Raw genomic sequence first — 21,171 nt, 5'->3', positions numbered from 1 at the left:
CATTTCTGGTCAGCTTCTGGCAACTTCAAGGTTCTCAAAATTCACTAATTCTTTATACACTTTCTTGTGCTTTTAGTGGGTCTGGGGAAAGCAAAGACTTTTCTAAACCTTAGAATATATTGTCTATTGGAGGCCAATTGGAGAAAGGATATTAAAGCTAACACAGCACAAATCAGCATATCATATATTATTGTTTCTATGCTTATCAATTTTTGTGATGGAACCAGAGGGAGACATTAGTTTTCTATTGCCTTCATTTGGACAGAGAGACTACTGATATTCAATAAACTTGTTATGGGATTGCTACAGTATTTGCTTATCCCAGCAGGTGTTAACGCAAATATGGATGAGTGGCAGCAGCAACAGAAATCTCAAGTATATGGGCATATCCCAGTGCCCAACTTATCAGCGATATGAGGAAAGAGGTTACATGTTTCACACATTTAGCCACTTCCAATCCAACAACCATTCAAAAGCAATCCGTTTCATGTTTAATTTGCAGGTTCCTCTGAAGTGCTGGAAATCTAATGCCCACACCTAAGGCCATAGAGGAAAGATAATGCTTTTTATTTGTCTGACATTTCCTACGATGGTTGCCAATTTTTACTGGCCCTATTGCTGTGCCTTTAACAACAACTTGATGTTCAGGCAGTGGAAGGTAAATGATATTATTTATATATTTCAGAGCTTTTATGCCCTGCCAAATAATACACTTATCTCAGAAACTTAAGCTGTTTTCTAAAGATCAGGGTGCTGTGAAGTGTACAAGGGTAGGGCAGCTCTTTTTTCTGATCTGTTGGCATCCTACAAGTGCTATGGCATGGGCTGTTCACAATGCTGCCGAACATAGGTCCCTTTCTCTCTGGCAATCAAGGAGGACGGAGAGTATAAAAGGGAATAGTTTCCCCACTTTTCTAATGATCATCTATGCAGACTTGCAGTAGAAAAATTAAAAGAATGTAATCCAGTGTAATACCTAATCCAGTGGCCAGTCAGATACATATGAGATGCAGGTAAAGGTAAGCCGTCGAAAGGTCCTTTTTACCTTACCTTACATATGAGATGCTCACAAGCATGACACAAGCACAGTCCCATTCTCCTAGTAATTCAGAGGCATCTCAATTCATGCTCAGGTCTTTGAGAACACCTAATTAATCTGTATCAAGGATCAACAGATTATAAGGGGCTCTGGAAATAAGGTTTGGACGAACAGAAATAAAGCTACCCTTTTCCTTAATGAAAATCAAATGACGTAGACTAAGCATAGACACTGGGTGGCTGCGACACATTTGGACTACCACAACTTCCTCCCTGGCTATACTTAGTTTCTCCATAGTCACAATCTATGAGGCTCTCAGATGAATAGGTATGCATGGGTGGAGTAGGAGGATAGGGGAACAAGACTTAAAAGTGCCTGGATGCAGGCCATGGGCAATATGTTTCCTTCCCCTTGTGTAAATAAAATGGAAAGTAAAGCAAGTCAAGGGATAAATAATGTACATTTAAGTGTGCTTGGGAATGCCCCCTTTGGCAATTCTAATTCGTGTTAGTGATTATGATAATAGAACAAGGCCATAGCATTTACTGCAAATTAATTAATCTGGAATAAGAGTGTGATCTTGTTAATGCCCCATGGGACACTCACATTTGTACAATTTTATGTTACAGATTATTCTGCAAGAAATGTTAATCATCTGATGCCTGGCTTGATATTCTGTCAAACATGCACACACAGAAATAAAAATTAAATTGCAATGAAAAGACTAATTTGCCCTTTAGCAAATGTAGGTGTTACACTGTGGCGTTTCTTTTTAATCAAAGTCGAGCAAGACAGGGGAAAATTAATGTCAACAACATAATTTACAAAAATAGCCCTCCTGCTCTGTTGCTCACAAATATTTTCAAAAACAGCGCTCTGCATGCCAACGCTTTGGCTTGATGTAGTTTACTTTTGTGTCATTAACACTCTGTGCCGTAAGCATAACTCAGAACTAGGGATTCCAACTCGAAATGAACCTCAGCTAAGATTCCAGCTCTCAGTTGTGCTGGCATGAAGATTATTCTCTTCAGTGATAAAGAAGACAATATCCTAGGGAGACTGGAATTAGTCCTACTCTGCATCATTCAAGCCAAAACACAAGGCTTATCAAGAAGCAAGTAATTGCTAGCTAGCTAATGGCTATGGGAGATACACCACACATTCCGGCTAAGCATATCCTGGCAAATAACTAGCAAAATAAAAAATGGTATTATGCATTTTTTTAAAAAAATCAAAGGCCTGTTTTTAAGCAAAGAGAGAGAGAATTACCTCTTCAGATTGAGACGGACTGATTCTGGGCATTGGTGATACCTGTGGTGTTTTCAGATGTGTACTATTGCTGTCCGGAATGAGCTCTCTATGGACTGACTGGATGTGGTTTTGAAGTTCACTTTCTGATTCAAATTTAACATTGCAACTTGAACAGCGAGTCTTCAACCCTCCTGCTTTGCTTTTGTTCTCTGTGGAACTCAAGTTCTCATTCTGGCCCATGCCTTGCCTATTACTGCTGGAAGGGATGTTGACACTTGGACTGCCACTTTTGCTGAGATTAACGCAGGCGGCACACAGACCATATGGCAGGCCATTGATGTCAAGTTTCACCAAGTCCTGTTTTGAACGGAATTCCTTCAGGCAAGAAGCACATTTGTACAGTTTCTGGAGATGCTGCACTCGCCCTGTGGCCTGCACTGCTGAAGTGCTGCTCGTCTTCTGCATGTGAAATGTCCCATGGATCTTCAGCTCCAAAGTGGAAGTCACTGTTTGCATACATACCACACAACGGAATCCCGTCAAGGAGTTTCGCAAATCAGGGTGCATCTGACAATGCTCCAAAAATTCTTCCTCGCTCTGAAGAGGCATTTTGCAAATTCTGCAATTCCCTGTATCTAGGCTCTTACTATGTGTGACTTTATGTTCTGTAAGAGTCAGAAGAGACGGAAATCGCTCGCCGCATATTGGGCACATATAATGTTTCACTGGACCCAAATGTGTCTGCATGTGTTCACGGAGTCCATTTTCTGAAAAGAACGTCCGAGAGCACACATTGCACTTGTAGTTCCCTTTAATCAGTTCTGCCTTTTTCTTAATTATGGCACTTTCCCCGGGTCGGATGTTGTGATCTCGCAGCTGGTGATTTTGCAGGAGAGACTCCATTGTATAGGCCGCCCCGCAAATATCACATCCGTACATTGGCTCAGATGTATCGACGTCTTCTTCACTGCCATCATGGCTATTGTGTGACTCCTGGCTATTTGTCAGCAAGGTCTGTAGCTCCACTTCTTCTTTCTGAACTGGCTCAGATGCTCCATTGGTTCCACAATTAGGGGTTTTTGTTTCAAAGACGCAGTGCTTTTCCCTCAAGTGTTTCTCCAGCAATATGATGGCATGAAATGCTTTGCTGCAAAACTTGCAGTTGTACTTTTTGCTGTGTGTGGTGATGTGGCACTGCAGCTCCACCTCGGTACCAAAGGACTCGCCACAAAAGATACACTTGTGCACTTTCCCTTGGTTCTCGAGATGGTTGTGTTTGACATGGAGCTGCAAGTCCGTCTCGTTGCGGAAATCCCAGTTGCAGGAGGTGCACCTGTACACCTTCTTTTCGTTGCTGTGCTTCACGGCCAGGTGAAGCTGAATGGAGACCTTGGAATCAAACACCTCTTGGCACAAAGTGCAGCGGAAAAACACGAAGGTATGCATGTCAAGCAAGTGCTTCTGCAAGTCATCCACTGAAGTAAACTGTTTGTCACAACTTTCACAGATGTAGTAAGTGGAGGTTATCATGAAATGGATGGTCACGTGCTTCAGCAGGGACTCTTGGTTTGGAAACTCCTTGTTGCACTGAGGACAAGTCAGTTTGGGTAGGACAGTGTCAAGGTGTGTTTTTAAGTGAGTCTGGAAACCGTCCAAGGAAGTGTACTTAGCACCACACTGATTGCAAATGTATTCTCCAGTAGGGCGTGGAGGAGCACCACCAACCGCTTGCATCATCTTTAAAGAAGCCTGCTCTATAGTCACTGGAGACAAGGGGCTCATGGCTCTAGATTTCTTTCCATTATGAATGTAGTTTAGCGCTAACGGAATGTTCTTGTGATTTTCCTTTATATGTTTATTCAGTTTAAGAACACTATTAAATATTGGGGAATTTGTACAATAAGAACAAGAATATACTTCCACCACTGGGTCCTTGGGGGTTCCCAGCACAGGAGAACCAAAACGGGAACTACTGAGATCACAATGGACTTGTCTAATATGCTCTTCCAAAGAAGAATCAGTAAGAAATCCCATGTAACAATGGGGACAAAAGAACGCATTACTGTCCTTAGCAGCTGGATTTGCAAATCCGTGATTACATCTAATGTGTTCCTGAAGAGTGTTGAGGTCATTGAAAACTTCCGAGCAGAAGTTGCACTGGTAGATCATAGCAGGCATGGTCGAAACAATCAGCGCAGGATCTGGGCCTTCGTGTATTTGTTTAAGATGCTCGTTCAGATTGTAAAGCGAAGGTAATACTTCTAAACAATACTGGCAAATATGGGCCTGTTCGGGTTTATCTAAATGCATAGTTTTCAGGTGTATCTGGAGCACTGCAAGGCTCGAAAACAATTGCTTGCTGCAGTATATGCAGCTGTAGGTAACCTTGGCTTGCTTGCTTGAAGGCCCCGTGATATCTGTCACCTGTTGGGCTGCCCGTTTTCTTCCACGGCCTTTTGTTATGGGGGGAGCTGTTTCAACCATAGTTGAACTGTCCACTGAGAGGTTTGAATCTGGTGTAGTGCTAGACACTGAGGTGTAGCCAACAGTCACTAAAGAGGGGCTGTTGCTATGGTTGCATGATTCGGGCTGCTGGTGGCTATCCATGTGGCTATACAGCTCTTCGACACTATGGAAGTTCTCTGAGCAAATACTGCACATGTGTTTCTTATCCGCTCCATTGTGAGCCTGCTCCATGTGGTTTACAAGGGAACTTTCCTCTACAAAGAGTTCGTGGCAGTAAACGCACTGAAGAGCAGCTCTGTCTTCATTCGGGGAACACTCCGGGTGGCATTCTGCTATGTGCTTCTGAAGGTCTTCGGGGAAATCAAAACCTTCTTCACATTGACTGCACTTCTGAGTGTCCTTCATTTTCCAGTCCTCCATCCGGGAGGCAGACTGAGAACCATCTTTGTTCCTCTCGTGGACTTGCATGTGACCGTGAAGCGAACTAGAGGAGAGGAACCCGCGCCGGCAAATGGCACACTTATATGGCTTGTTAGAGGTATGAGTCTTTAGGTGGATTTTAAGGTGATCGCTTCTCGAAAATGCTGCATCGCACTCGCTGCAGTGGTATTTCTTATCTCCCGTGTGGAGTTTGATGTGGCGATCTCTGCTCCGCTTGTGTTTGAAAAGGCGGCTGCAATACGTGCACTTGAAAGGGAGCTTGTCGCTGTGACTTTGCTCGTGGTGCTTCAAATAGCTGAGGCGGCTAAACGACTTGTCGCAAAACTGGCAGGGGTAGGGCAGTCCAGGAACACCTTCTTCTTCGCCAAAATCACAGCCGTCTCCATGGCTTGGGGAAGTCTGGTCTTTGCTTGAAGGTGAAGAAGCTGGCCATGAGCAAGAAGGGTCATCCTCAATGTCTACTCCATCTGGAAAAAGGGAGGTAAGAGAAGCAAACTGTTAAGGGCTTCCTCTTCAGACGGTACTTGTCATGAATATATACATTTGATCAGAAATGTATTGAAATGCACATGAAATTGTACAACATCGGCAGACTGCCTTCTGCACCCGCACCCATATCTTCTATAATATACTAATTCAAATCGGATGGTAAACTAGGAAAAGCCATGAAATCGGTCTGTTCCCACATTATCCTTTTATTGCTTTTATCATTTGTAGTTGCTTGATGCGTATTATACATTGACATCTTTATTAAAATGCAGATTTTAATATACTTAATGTGTCTTTTGTATCCACCATAAAATGATTTGTATACTACGGGAACAACTGGAAGTGCCAACCAGGGAAAAAGTATTAGAAAATTATTTCAAAATTAGGAGTCACCCGCATGCCTAATATTTAATAAAAACAGAATAATTCAAATTTCTCACTTTTGTATTAAACTTGGTCCTGAAAAGAACATAGTTTAATGGATTATTAGGAATTTTGGTGCTCAGCTACAAGAGTTAAAGAAGAAAGCATAAAACACAATGAAAAAAGTATCTTCAGAAACACGCTGTTGGGATCTGGTGATACCCTCTACTACTTTGCTGCAGTTTCCCACTTGAACTCAGATAATTTAGCAGCTACTAACCAGCACCGAAATAAATACATGGCTAATAACACGTGAGTTTGTATTAGGTTTATATTGAGTCAGCCAGGGTTAAGTGAAAAGAGTGAACTTCACAAAAGCTAGATTCGAACCGTGTATTATCTTCTTCTAAAGTTCAAGAGGTTGCCCACCATTTCTTCCTCTTTGCAAAAAAACTTTACTGGCGGAACTTCCTTAGTAAAACAGAGCCCAAACATTTAGGTGATCATAGACAAAGCAACTTGCAAAAAAACTGGAAACAGGAACAAATGACAAATTATTATGGTAAAAGCTGAAAGATTTATGAGTAACAATGAAAAGACAAACAAGAACATATGCCAAGTAGTAACCAAAATGACTTAGCTATTATACTACTTCATTTCTGGGTTTTAGGCTGAAACCTATAGAAACCAATGTGTCAATTTCTTTTTTAGATGGAGAATGTCTACAAATCACTTATGACAGAAAATACTCTAAGAAGAAGTGTTTCACTGCTAGAGTCAAAAATTAGTTAGCTCAAAATACTTGTATCGTTATACATTAACATAATTTTATGCTGATTTTAGTTCCATTTATATACAACTGTTTATTCTGACAAATGATTTGTTGCTAGTTATTTAGAGCTCAAACTAGCACAAAGTTCTCTTGCTCACATCCATTGAAGTGAATGAGAGCTATGCAAGAAACTACCCATTAATCTCAAAAGGATATGCACAGGAAAACTTCCAAGTGCATATTCTTAATGGAACCATTCATTTTAGTGTTTAAAACACTGATCCAGCAAACAAAACACCTGACACTTGAAGTATTAAACAAAACCTTTATTTATTTGTATTATAGGTAATAATATTTCTTGGAATACCAAGTCAATAAGAATAATAACATTTTTAAAAAACAAAAACCCTGAATAATCATCCTTGGAGAAATCATATATTGAATGTGTGCCGATAAATAAATAAATTCAAAACTCCTCATTACCTACAGTATCTAAAAGGCAAATTATTTATCATACAACACAAAAGCCACAATTGGCTTACAGAAAAACACTCGAAGTCTGCTTTCTTTAAAGTAACAAGATTTCACTAGATTGTGAACTTTATGCTTATCCACAGGAAACAGAAGAGGATTTGTCCTTTTCCTGCATTTCGAAACCGATAACAACACCATCTCACTATCAATGCCAGACAGCAACCATCTAACTCTGAGAAAACAACCAATACCATTCCTGGATCCTTGCCCATTCCAACAATGCTTTTAAGTACAAGCTGAACAGTGGACAGGTTTGTGTCCTCTTCTTTATTACTCAGAGGCTGTTCATGGGCTATGCCTGATTCCTGTCAGGATCTTCAAACTGCTCCATGATCCAAAAAGATTAAAAATTAAATGGGCTACCACACAGGGAGCATCTTGCAGATAAGGCAGCCTACCAATATGGGAAGAAGCATAGAAGTCAGATTTGACTTCAGCTGTCCCTTGTTCTGTCTTCTAGACAAAATATTTTATAGTAAGTAGGTTACATTCATTAGGGCAATACCTTCTCTAAACATCACTGTGCGAGTCCCATTGGAATTAGTGGGTTTGTGATATAATAAACCTCACCAGTCTTTTCCTCTTAGGTCACATGTTTATTTCCTTATTTTCATATAGCGTCATCAATGTGCATGATGCTTCACAGAATGCAAAGGGACAAGAGTTAGTTGTATTTTAAATAAAAGCACACATTCTACTCATGTAAAAACACCAGGCGGGCCCCACAAATAAACCAGAGATGCATTTTAAACAAAAGGACACATTCTACTCATGTAAAAACATGCTGATTCCTGGGCTGTCTGTGGGCCTTAGTTTAGAAGGCGATTGGGCTGGATCCGGCCCCCGGGCCTTAGTTTGCCTACCCACAATCATAGAGGTGGGAGAGGCCATGGAGAGCTTTAAACAAAATGTCAAAGAGGAACATCACATTACACAAATTACAAAACATCAGATGTAACTTTACCAATATAACTTTTACATTATCCCATAATTTCACCTGACAAATCCTGATGTACACATGTTAACATGTGCAAATGTGCCTATACATAATGCACATCACACACACACATACTACACAGACCACCCCCCTTGACAGAATTTTGGACCTCAGGAAAGTCCCTAATTACCACCCCTTTGTCTCTCCTTTATCCCACATCACCCTCACCCCTTGGCAGTTCTTTTCCTTTGGGTTCCTTTAGGGGAAAGGGCTGTCTTGAAATATTTCCTGCCTGCTGGATTACAGCTCCTCAGGGCATGATCTGAGGCGAAGGACCAGCTTCCCCTCCCCTCCTGAAGTGCTCAGCCAGGAAGGGAGGGAGGGGGGGAACCTCCAGGCATATGGCTTGGCTCCCTGAAGAATCAAGTCCTGAGCATTCTTTCCATGTCCCCAGCCCTTCCAAGAACACTCCACCCACCAAAGCACTCTTTTTCTCAAGTCTACTGTCCTTAAAGGGGCACAAGAAAACCGTTTCAAGGAAAATGATTCATGTTCTGTGAGGAGCACCGATCAACATCAAGCAGCTGGAGCTTCAAATGCAACTGCTTCATTTCGTTGAAACTTTAAGGGATATTCTTGTCTTTGTTTTAAACACCAAAAGCATGATTTTTTTTAACCAGCCCATTCTTTATAAAATTGAATTTAAGAGTAATGCAATTTTGATAAAATTTAAATATTTTATTTATTTTCCAAAGAAAATAATGAATAAATACATACAACTTTCATCATTATAAAGTATCAGCTAACTACATTTGTTCCTGTGTTTTTTTTTGTTCTAAACAATTATATATACCTGCTCTGTTTCTGACTTCCTTGGTTTCTAACATACAGGACAATTATGCAGATTTTAGTACACTAAAAGGGGGAAAACATGAAAAATCAATAACAACAAAACTCACAGCAGCCAACATATCTAGAGGGACTTAAATGTCTGAAGAAACTGAAAAGTTTTAACTGGCCTCCTAAACACAGGCAGTGAAGAAGCCAAGCAGATCTCCTGGAAGAGGGAATTCCAGAGGCAAGGGAGCTACCACAGAAAAGGCCTTTTCATGCATTGTCATAGAATCATAGAACTGCAGAGTTGGAAGGGCTCCTGGGGGTCATCTAGCCCAATCTCCAAGGAAAGAGAGTCCACCACCTTGCCAGTCTAGTCCACTGTTGAACAGCTCTTATTGTCAGAAAGTTCTTCCTGATGTTTAGTCAGAATCTTCTTTCTTCTACCTTGAAGCCATTGGTTCAGTCCTACGCTCCGGAGCAAGAGAAAACAAGCTTGCTCCACCTTCCATGTGACAGGGGCAAAACTATGGGCGTTTAGCCAGAACCTTTACCCCTGGTGATAACTCCAGAGGGTGCCACTGAGGCTCTTAGCTTGTCAACTATTTTTTTACTATATGGACTTCTCTCCTTTCTAGGCACCCTCCCCTGCAGCCCTCAGACTCCCATTGACCCCCAAAGCCAAAACAGGGAGCTCAAACAATTCCAGGAGCGAAACACCAGAGCAGCCCTTTGAAAAGAGCAAAGCACACCCAGCAGAGAAAGTGGGCCAAGAAGCAGTTTTCAGGTTTGCAAGTTGCTATGGAGAGAACTGTGTGTGTGTGTGTATGTGTGTGCCATTTTTTATTGGTGCAGCTGGTTCTTCTTACCCAAGTGTAGAACCTTACATATGTCCCTATTGAAATTCATTTTGTTACTTTTGGTCCAGTTCTCTAATCTGTTACAGTCATCTTGAATCCCAAAGTTATCTTCTGCAGCATTAGCTACCCCTCTGAGTTTAGTGTCATCTGTTTAGTGTCAGTTCCTTCACCCAAGTCATTTTTTAAGACATTGAACAATGCTGGGCCCAGAACAGGACACTGCAGTACCCCATTTGACACCTTTTTTCAGGATAATGAGGAGCCATTAATGGGTATTCTTTGGGTTCGGTCAGTCAACCACCTACAAATCAATCTAACTAATTCAGTCCATATTTTACCAGTTTCTCCACAAGAATATCAAGGGAGAATTTGTTAAAAGCCTTAATGAAATAAAGATATACTATGTCCACATCATTCCCCTGATCCACCAAGCTTGTAGCTCTCTATATAAAAAAATAGATTTGTCAGGCATGACTTGCTTTTGAGAAACCCATGTTGGGTCTTAGTAACCACAGCATCCTTTTCTAAGTGCTCAGACTGGCTAATTATGTTTTAGGACCTTATACATTCCTGAAGGAACAGCAAGAAGGGCCTCTATGGAAGATGTCAGTTCTCCTGCAGGATTATATGGAGAAAGGTATGTTTGGTGCTTTATAAGTCAAAACCAGCACTTCCAAGTTGTACTCAGAAACAAATAGGCAGCAGAATATTATTCTCCATGACCTTCCAAAATTTAGCACAAAGAAGGCTTGCAGCTATTACCATATATGATCATAGTTCTCAATATATATGTTATTAATAGCAAATTTCCAAAATATGTATTTAATGTTGTGAGAAAGATAGCAAGTTCTCTGGTACAAGAAATAGGCTTTGCAATCATTTGTGATCCCAACTTTTCATGAACTTAGTTTTAAATGATATGTCCTACAAGGACATGATATATTCTTCTATAAATATTTGTAGAAATACATGAGTGTTTGGAACATTGCACCACTGCTGAGACTCTACTGTATTAAAATCACTTTCTTTTTGTAGCTAGTGCCTGATCACTTTACCTATTACTATTACAGTTAGTTTACTTATAACTGTTCTCCTCAAATTTATTTTACTTATATTTTGGTATACTTTCCTTTCTTTTAAAAAACTATCTCCCCTCGCTTCCTTCTAAGGTTCTTTCAACTTTAACATGAGACCCCCCCCCCCCAAAAAAAGGAAGATTAATGAACTTTAGAAGCAGCACTGACTTATTCTTATGAATCAGGCCCAAAATGATTCAGTGGAATAATAACCCCTAGTGTTAAAAGGATATCTCATTTAAAACAATATTAAGACTGCAGAGAGCTAATTATTGCAACTCCATTTTAAAAGTGAAATTCTACATTTTCTACACTGTAAAGGGATCTCTTGCTGCATTGATACCTGGTAAGATTTCCCATTTGGTATGAACAGAAATTAACAAGAATTTCCTAGGGAAGATTGGAGGGGTGGGCACAGGGAGGAAGGAAGTTGCACATACAAATTGGGTGAAACAGACTGGGAGATATCCACACAGAGGATCAGCTCTGTACCAAGTAATGGCTGCTTAGAGTTCCACAGAAGGGGGATAGAAGCAGACCAGGGAGCCTCATGTCACCATTGTGCAATTACATGGAATGTAAGGGAACTCTTTGCTGTACATTATCAAAGCCAAAACACTGGCAAAGCAAGATGTACTGACTCCAGAAAGGATATGGAACTAGCAATCATAAAACACATGGGAAATTTGCAGTAGCAGCCATGTTTACTCTAAAATATGGGAGGAAACAGGCAACAGCCTTTTGGAAGCTAGCTGAACAGTGTTGCCGCTATCAAGGTAGGGAATAAGTTCTTCCTATAAGGTCCATTGCATTCATATGCCTTGTTTGTGGATTGAAGATGACCTGCATCACAGTCCTTTCATTCCATGCATTTTGAGGACTGACCAATATGTTGTGATGAGTTCCATGTTTCTTTTCAAAACCTTTCTTTTTCTGCTTTGCAAAATGAAGCTTGCTTGTGGCCTTTAAGTGGTCCCTATAGACATTTTGTTTTGTATTCCACCAAGTTTTTTATTGATTTGATTGCTGCCTCTCCCCAATACAAATTTATCTGTTTAAAACAATTGTTTTGTTTAACTTTTAAAGTTGCAAATCACCTTGTGAGGAAATGAAATAAATAATAAACAAAGGGGGACCTGGGCAACTACTTCTGCACCGCTTTCCCACGGAAAATCACCCACCCATCAAAAGGAAAAAAAGGGAGAAGTTGCTTTTACAAATACCAGCATCCTCTCAGTAACTGTGGTAAAAGCAGCTGAGGGTAGAAGATCAGCCTGGGAACCTTGCGAGTGGTTTAAGAAGCTGCATAAAAATGCAGTATTGGCTGCTCCTGAGTAGATAGATAAGATGATAGATAGATAGATAGATGTAAAAAGAATAAGACTGTAATATAATGTACAGTTCATGCCTTACAAAATTGAGTAGTAGAATACTATGAACTCCATGGTAATACAGAAACAGACAAGTATACATAAAGGGCATGCTGAAGGAGGCCAATGGTACTCATATTAACCTATACTTTTATACATAACTTTTGTTTTCAAACTACTTTCATCCAAAGTCCATTTACGGACGCACATATTAAATTTGTCTCGGGAAGCAGTGGGAGTTTTACAGACTATATCCTGAAGCGTTCCCCAGAGTATTTCATGACTTGGGGAGTGAGGGAGATAAAGTACATTTTCTAAATCAACGATTGTGTGTGAGTGTGTACACATGTGCCTATTTCCCTTTAAATCCTACCAGTCGCTAAGTGCTACTTACTGTAAATGCCTTTTTTGTGTTACTGCAAGGATTCTGTGTTTCAATGTGATGCACTTAGCATGTCCGTGTTAATTTTTAATTTTGGGAACCAGGCACTTCACACCAGCTGACTTCTAAAGCGAGGCCTAGCTTGTGCAATTGAAGAGAGAGAAAAAGATGCTAGAAATCAGCTGCATGGGCTATGAAGTCTATTTACACATGCAGATTTGAATGGATCGTTAGTGCATCGAGGGGAGCTCCCCCCACCCCACAGCAGCTCTTACTTGCTGAGTTTCACCATTTCCATAAAGCACATTAAAACAAGTGTGTGAACACTCTGAGATGAAAGTACCAAACACTCTTGAGATTTCCAGTGGAAAGTAGAGCTGCCTGACTTTTCTCCAAGCAGACAGGAATGCCCATGATTCAGCAGCCTGAGTAAATAAAAGAGGTCCTTATTTCCTAATTTTTCTGGCTGGCCACACTGCAGCACTCTCTGTGCCGCTGCCAACGGGAATGCAAAGCTGGAACTACACCCAGCAGCTGAAGGACTGTCTTTGTTAGCTAGCCAGGCCTTCCTGGCCATCTTCTGGCAACAAAACTACCATATCCTGCAAGAAAGATCTCCGTCTCGGGCTCGAGAGCACTCTAGTCTGCCTAATAGGACCAAACAACAGATTTTTGCCCTGTCTGTGTTGGAGGAGGACAGCTGGAAACTCAGTTAGTGGCAAAGTAACACCTGTTCAGTCATATTTATGGGGAAAGTGCTCTGCTAACAGAAAAGTGAAGTAATACCAGAAGGAGTTATTCCACAGGGGTGGGATGAAGGAGGCATCAAAGCACAAAGCACCTCTGTGGTGCAAGCAGCCAGCCACTCATGTGCCAACCTCAATAGTTGTGAAGTCTTGAAAGTGATCTTATCCCCCAGTGCCGCTCACTGAATTAACAGAGCTGCTTCTGAACAACGTGGCCAGGCATCAGAAAGGGGCATGACTTACACACATTTGGGCTCAACTGTTTTGCAAGCAGAAAAGCAGGAGCTCTGTTCTCCCTTTTCTATGAATTTGCCTTTATTTTGGCTGACATCACCAAAGCTCTTAACAGGCTTGTGATCCAAATCAACAGGGGCTTGAATGCTTTTGAAAACACCACTCTATAATCAGCTCAAAGCAAAACAATTTAAAAAATGGTAAAGAACATGGAAATGGCTCTAGGCCCCTGTTAAAATTAGTTGAACCTCCTAACAAAATCAGCTGCATGAACATTATGATGCAATTAGCTGGTCAATTGGGGCAAGACATCGCTTTTTCACAGGACGTTCTCAGCTAGATCCAATTACACATAGGTCCCGCTCACTATGCAAAAATTCGCTTATCCGAATGTAAATAATTAGGCCGAAATATCACTATATACCCCACAAATTCAGATATCTGAACAGACAGAGGTGGCCCACTTCATTACTTGTTCCTTACCGCCTTTTCAGGCAGAAACCATGCAGGGAGGGAGAGAGGGGACGAGATCAGACAAAGGGAGCAGGAGATATCAGAAATTCAGTTTTCCCTTTGTATCTTTTTTGCTGGATGGCTGCAGTCATTTCAGTAAGATACCATGGTGGTGTGTGTGTGTGTTTTGGGGTGGGGGGGACTGGAGAAATCCCAGATTAGAAATGCTTCCATAGGAAGCAATGGAAATCATGGACTCATTATGTGAACGCTTGCCTAACAATTTGTAGGGAATGCATTGTAATGTAATGTAAGTGAGACCTGTATGCAACCATAAAGCAAGCTCTCTCTCCAAAGGAGGCATCAGTACTTTCCTTGAATAATTAAAATAGCCTTCCTGACTCAAAGGAGTTCTTGGATGCGCCAGGATTAGACTATCAGGAATCCACCATCGACCTATCAGACTTAGTTCCGGAACCTCTCCTGAGGGTTCCAGCAGACCTTCTCTGTGTCCATAATTATCCTGGTGTTGAGGGCAGGCTGAGTGTTTTCTGGGTGGAGGAATTTGGATGGATTGGGAGTTGACGCTTTGATGCTCTACCAAAAGACGCTCTTTCAGGGAGGTGCGTGTTTCTGGTTGCTCCCCAAAAGCAGCTCAACAACTTTGGTGTCCTCCTCAAAGCAGCTCAACAACTTAGGGTTGTCCGTCAAAAAAAGTTGGGATTTCCTGCACCTCTTTTTCTAGAAAAAATAAGCACTGGTTCCACTGACATTCATATGGTTGTGCCTCAGGTTGCTTTTGGATGGATGGTCATGTAAGGGGCAGTTGTTCAAGCCTCGAGTTCATGCAATTGTCTCTCAGCACAATGATCCCTTCTCACCCCACCCCATTCTGCCAAACATAAAGGACACATTTGTTTTGTGAAGAAGCGAAACAGCTCCAGCTGGGCCTAGTTTCCTATCAGTGCTTTGGATATTGTAAAGTTGCCAAATATAAAAAAAATGGGACTTTCATTTTCATCATTTAGGGATGTTCATTAATAAAAATTCAGATCTGTTTAGTAAAATAAGCGAGTCTCTAATGGATTTTTTAAAAGATGGAATATCCCATCATTTTCCACTGCTGTGATCCCAGAGCAGGTCCGAACAATCTAAAATTAAATAAGACTACAACAGAACACAATATAAAGCAGCAGCCAACAAGTTGTCAAAGCCTATCTCAACAAAATACAGCGATAGCAGATTGACTCTGGACCAACAGTTGTGTAAGGTATACAAAGGAGATAAAAAGGTAAAGGTACCCCTGGCCGTTAGGTCCAGTCGTGGACGAATCGGGGGTTGCGGTGTTCATCTCGATCTGTAGGCTGAGGGAGCCAGCATTTGTCTGCAGACAGCTTCTGGGTCATGAGACCAGCATGACTAAGCCGCTCCTGGCAAACCAGAGCAGCGCACGGAAACGCCGTTTACCTTCCCGCCGGAGCGGTACCTATTTATCTACTTGCACTTTGACGTGCTTTCAAACTGCTAGGTTGGCAGGAGCTGTGACTGAACAATGGGAGCTCACTCCATCGTGAGGATTCGAACAGCCGACCTTCCGATCGGCAAGCCCTAGGCTCTGTGGTTTATACTACAGCGCCACCCGCGTCCCTGTATACAAAGGAGGTACTGATACACAAAAAGATGCTAAACACCGCACACACAATGATGCTGCACTAGGGTGGAAATTCGCCTTTAGCCTAGTGTCTCATGCATATATTGTTATGGACACTGTAGGCTGTGAAATGTACATAAGACTGATGAAATCAAAACACTACCCCAGGACAAAAGCATTCGCTTATTGCTACAGCTGGATGTGAGCATCCTCTTGGAGACATAACAGAGCACCAAAGGAGGCATGTGATCTCCCACAACAAAATTGGTAGGCTAGTGTCCACTTGCTTTCAGCAGCTTAAGCCTTATCAGCCATAAGCCTCCGACGTGGTTTCATGACCATAGCAAGAGCAGTTGAGGGATTGCCATTCCTGTCATAGACAGCTTCACCTGCCTCAGGTTGCTGACCAGTGAGGGGGAAAGGCCTCTCCGCAATTCATGATGCTACAACCAAGTGGTCAGCCTGGCCAGTTACGTATATGTGCAACTACTGTGCATGGAGCCACTTGAAGAACCTAAGAATCCAAATGTAAAGCAAAACAGTCACCTCTTGAGTCCCACTTTTGTGTCATAAGGCCACAGAAACACGTTGATTTGTCCTAAAATTAGGAGTCACCAAGCAGCCTACAGCTGCTGGATTAGTACATGATCAAAGAGAAAATATGGTACATCAGAGGGCTAGACACCTCCCAGTTGCAGGCCTTGCTGATATATTTTTGCTACCTGGGCTAGTTACCTGTAACGACAGACCTGTCCTTGGGCCCATAACTGTCCTTGGGCCCAGGGGGCTCAGTATGATGTATGTGGAAGTACAACCTAGTAAGGTTCCTTAACAGAGACAGGATTTACAACAATGGTTACTTTCGAAGAAAACACTGTACAGAAAAAGAATTGACAAAGCAATATATTCCAGCAGTGGGACGAAAGCAGACACACCAGTATATCCCTAGACTTATTTACATATTTACATGTACACAAGCATAAAAGCAGGCATACTGTGCATGGAGCCAGACACACTTTTGGCATACATTCCAATGCAAATTTGTTGTTGTTTAGTCGTTTAGTCGTGTCCAACTCTCCGTGACCCCATGGACCAGAGCACGCCAGGCACTCCTGTCTTCCACCGCCTCCCGCAGTTTGGTCAGGCTCATGTTTGTAGCTTCGAGAACACTATCCAACCATCTCATCCTCTGTCGTCCCCTTCTCCTTGTGCCCTCCATCTTTCCCAACATCAGGGTCTTTTCCAGGGAGTCTTCTCTTCTCATGAGGTGGCCAAAGTATTGGAGCCTCAACTTCACGATCTGTCCTTCCAGTGAGCACTCAGGTCTGATTTCCTTAAGAATGGATGCGTTTGATCTTCTTGCAGTCCATGGGAGTCTCAAGAGTCTCCTCCAGCACCATAATTCAAAAGCATCAATTCTTCGGCGATCAGCCTTCTTTATGGTCCAGCTCTCACTTCCATACATCACTACTGGGAAAACCATGGCTTTAACTATACGGACCTTTGTTGGTAAGGTGATGTCTCTACTTTTTAAGATGTTGTCTAGATTTGCCATCGCCTTTCTCCCAAGGAGCAGGCGTCTTTTAATTTCGTGGCTGCTGTCACCATCTGCAGTGATCATGGAGCCCAAGAAAATAAAATCTCTCACTGCCTCCATTTCTTCCCCTTCTATTTGCCAGGAGGTGATGGGACCAGTGGCCATGATCTTCGTTTTTTTGATGTTGAGCTTCAGACCATATTTTGCGCTCTCCTCTTTCACCCTCATTAAAAGGTTCTTTAATTCCTCCTCACTTTCTGCCATCAAGGTTGTGTCATCTGCATATCTGAGGTTGTTGATATTTCTTCTGGCGATCTTAATTCCGGCTTGGGATTCATCCAGCCCAGCCTTTCGCATGATGAATTCTGCATATAAGTTAAATAAGCAGGGGGACAATATACAGCCTTGTCGTACTCCTTTCCCAATTTTGAACCAATCAGTTGTTCCATATCCAGTTCTAACTGTAGCTTCTTGTCCCACATAGAGATTTCTCAGGAGACAGATGAGATGATCAGGCACTCCCATTTCTTTAAGAACTTGCCATAGTTTGCTGTGGTCGACACAGTCAAAGGCTTTTGCATAGTCAATGAAGCAGAAGTAGATGTCTTTCTGGAACTCTCTAGCTTTCTCTATAATCCAGCGCATGTTTGCAATTTGGTCTCTGGTTCCTCTGCCTCTTCTAAATCCAGCTTGCACTTCTGGGAGTTCTCGGTCCACATACTGCTTAAGCCTGCCTTGTAGAATTTTAAGCATAACCTTGCTAGCGTGTGAAATAAGTGCAATTGTGCGGTAGTTGGAGCATTCTTTGGCACTTCCCTTCTTTGGGATTGGGATGTAGACTGATCTTCTCCAATCTTCTGGCCACTGCTGAGTTTTCCAAATTTGCTGGCATATTGAGTGTAGCACCTTAACAGCATCATCTTTTAAAATTTTAAATAATTCAGCTGGAATATCATCACTTCCACTGGCCTTGTTATTAGTGATGCTTTCTAAGGCCCATTTGACTTCACTTTCCAGGATGTCTGGCTCAAGGTCAGCAACCACACTACCTGGGGTATACGAGACATCAATTTCTTTCTGGTATAGTTCCTCTGTGTATTCTTGCCACCTCTTCTTGATGTCTTCTGCTTCTGTTAGGTCCTTTCCACTTTTGTCTTTTATTATGGAAATCTTTGTACAAAATGTTCCTTTCATATCTCCAATTTTCTTGAACAGATCTCTGGTTCTTCCCATTCTATTGTTTTCCTCTATTTCTTTGCATTGCTCGTTTAAGAAGGCCTTCTTGTCTCTCCTTGCTATTTTTTGGAAATCTGCATTCAATTTCCTGTATCTTTCACTATCTCCCTCGCATTTTGCTTGCCTTCTCTCCCCCGCTATTTGTAAGGCCTCGTTGGACAGCCACTTTGCTTTCTTGCATTTCCTTTTCATTGGGATGGTTTTAGTTGCTGCCTCTTGTATAATGTTACGAGCCTCCATCCATAGTTCTTCAGGCACTCTGTCCACCAAATCTAAATCCTTAAACCTGTTCCTCACTTCCACTGTGTATTCATAAGGGATTTGACTTAGATTGTATCTTACCGGCCCAGTGATTTTTCCTACTTTCTTCGGTTTAAGCTTGAATTTTGCTATAAGAAGCTGATGATCTGAGCCACAGTCAGCTCCAGGTCTTGTTTTTGCTGACTGTATAAAGCTTCTCCATCTTTGGCTGCAGAGAATATAATCAATCTGATTTCGATGCTGCCCATCTGGTGATGTCCATGTGTAGAGTCGTCTCTTGTGTTGTTGGAAAAGCGTGTTTGTGATGACCAGCTTGTTCTCTTGACAGAACTCTATTAGCCTTTGCCCTGCTTCGTTTTGAACTCCAAGGCCAAACTTGCCAGTTGTTCCTTTTATCTCTTGATTCCCTACTTTAGCATTCCAATCCCCTATTATGAGCAGAACATCCTTCTTTGGTGTCATTTCTATAAGGTCTTGTAAGTCTTCATAGAATTGGTCAATTTCAGTTTCTTCAGCACCAGTAGTTGGTGCATAAACTTGGATTACTGTGATGTTAAAAGGTCTGCCTTGGAAATGAACAAATATGACCCAGGTAAGTCAGTTGACCATGGGGACACGGGTGGCGCTGTGGGTTAAAGCCTCAGCGCCTAGGACTTGCCGATCGAAAGGTCGGCGGTTCGAATCGCCGCGGCGGGGTGCGCTCCCGTCGCTCGGTCCCAGTGCCTGCCAACCTAGCAGTTCGAAAGCACCCCTGGGTGCAAGTAGATAAATAGGGACCGCTTACTAGCGGGAAGGTAAACGGCGTTCCGTGTGCTGCGCTGGCTCGCCAGATGCAGCTTGTCACGCTGGTCACGTGACCTGGAAGTGTCTGCGGACAGCGCTGGCTCCCGGCCTATAGAGTGAGATGAGCGCACAACCCTAGAGTCTGTCAAGACTGGCCCGTACGGGCAGGGGTACCTTTACCTTTACCTTAAGTCAGTTGACCAGATAGATAGTAGGTAGCTCCTGTCAAACAGTTTTGTGTGGGGTTTTTTTGCACCCGAGTTACTACATATCATATAGCTTGTAATAGTTTGTTTCAGATTTTGAGGCAGCATATACCTTTTATTATTACCAAAGTGCAACTAATTGTCTAGAAAGCTACCCTGAATATACGAGAAGGCATGTCAAGGAAATGTGATGGTCTGACCAAATTAAAAAGACCTCAGGTAGTATTGAGATAAAATATTGTGCACTTGCTGGGCATAAGGACATGCTAATAAATATAATACTTGGCTATGATTTTCTCAGCACATCACATAATTTAAACTTGCTTAACATCTGTGATATTCAGATAAAACACAATATGTGTATCAATTGTACAGCACACATTTCAGACTTTTTGCACAACTATCAATTCTTATAGTTTACTTAGCACCCATTGTGTCTCCACAATTTTATGTTGTCCCACAAGGTGTGTGATGTCCATGCAGGAAATATATTTATACTTTTTAAAAAATAAATAAATGTGGGCACCATAATAAGTTACCAAGCCTCAAGCCATTTTCAATAGAGCACATCATACATTATTACACAATTTCCTCCATTTGCTCTCAACAGAAATATAAACAGTTTTGGAAAAGCTACAACTTTAATAATACAACCACCACATTTTTTTCACATCAGTGGCCCCACATTAAACTCACTCATTTGTCTCATAACTTATTTAACTGCTTGAAAACTAATACTCTGTAATGGGCATTCAAAAGAGAAATGTGAACTTTAAAAATTATTTATAATTTACAGATGTTTTTAAAATGTATCAATATTTCAAAACTACTCTGGGAGGACCAATTAAATGCATTAACAGTTGGGTTACTTGGGGAGAAAGTTAAAGGGGTTCTGCATTAACAATAGCATCTGGTGGCTTTTTCTGTTTTAGACACTGTGACAAGAAAGGAAAGAGATTCCAGACTCTGACAACATAAAACCTTCTAATTTCTGGAGTATTTCTTTCATGCTTAGGTCATAAGTTATTTTCCCAAGTAGCTTTTTCTAGCGGAAAGTTATCAAATAAGATATTCTGCCTGTAATATATTCTTCCTATAAAAGAGACAATAAATGTTTTCTTCATTATAACTTCAAACAAAAGAACAATTTCAATGTCCATCTCTTCCACCTATGTTCTCTGTTTATTCAGCATATTAATATAAAAAGATGATTAAAACGTATACATTTCACAGTCACCATCCATTTTGAT

General features: G+C 41.6%; 1 protein-coding gene across 12 annotated transcripts in view; it reads right to left on the bottom strand.

The window, feature by feature from the left end:
• Positions 1-21,171, bottom strand: part of ZNF521 (zinc finger protein 521) — a 298,917-nt gene that overhangs the window by 159,911 nt on the left and 117,835 nt on the right. For all 12 annotated transcript variants that reach the window (XM_028737138.2, XM_028737136.2, XM_028737137.2 and 9 more), the window contains one exon: positions 2,309-5,664. In XM_028737138.2, the coding sequence (XP_028592971.1) occupies positions 2,309-5,224 (2,916 nt within the window). In that variant the 5' untranslated portion in view covers positions 5,225-5,664. The remainder of the gene's footprint in view (positions 1-2,308; positions 5,665-21,171) is intronic.

Source organism: Podarcis muralis, chromosome 8, assembly GCF_964188315.1.
Source record: "Podarcis muralis chromosome 8, rPodMur119.hap1.1, whole genome shotgun sequence".
NCBI lineage: Eukaryota > Metazoa > Chordata > Lepidosauria > Squamata > Lacertidae > Podarcis > Podarcis muralis.
This window is presented reverse-complemented; position numbering and strand designations above follow the sequence as displayed.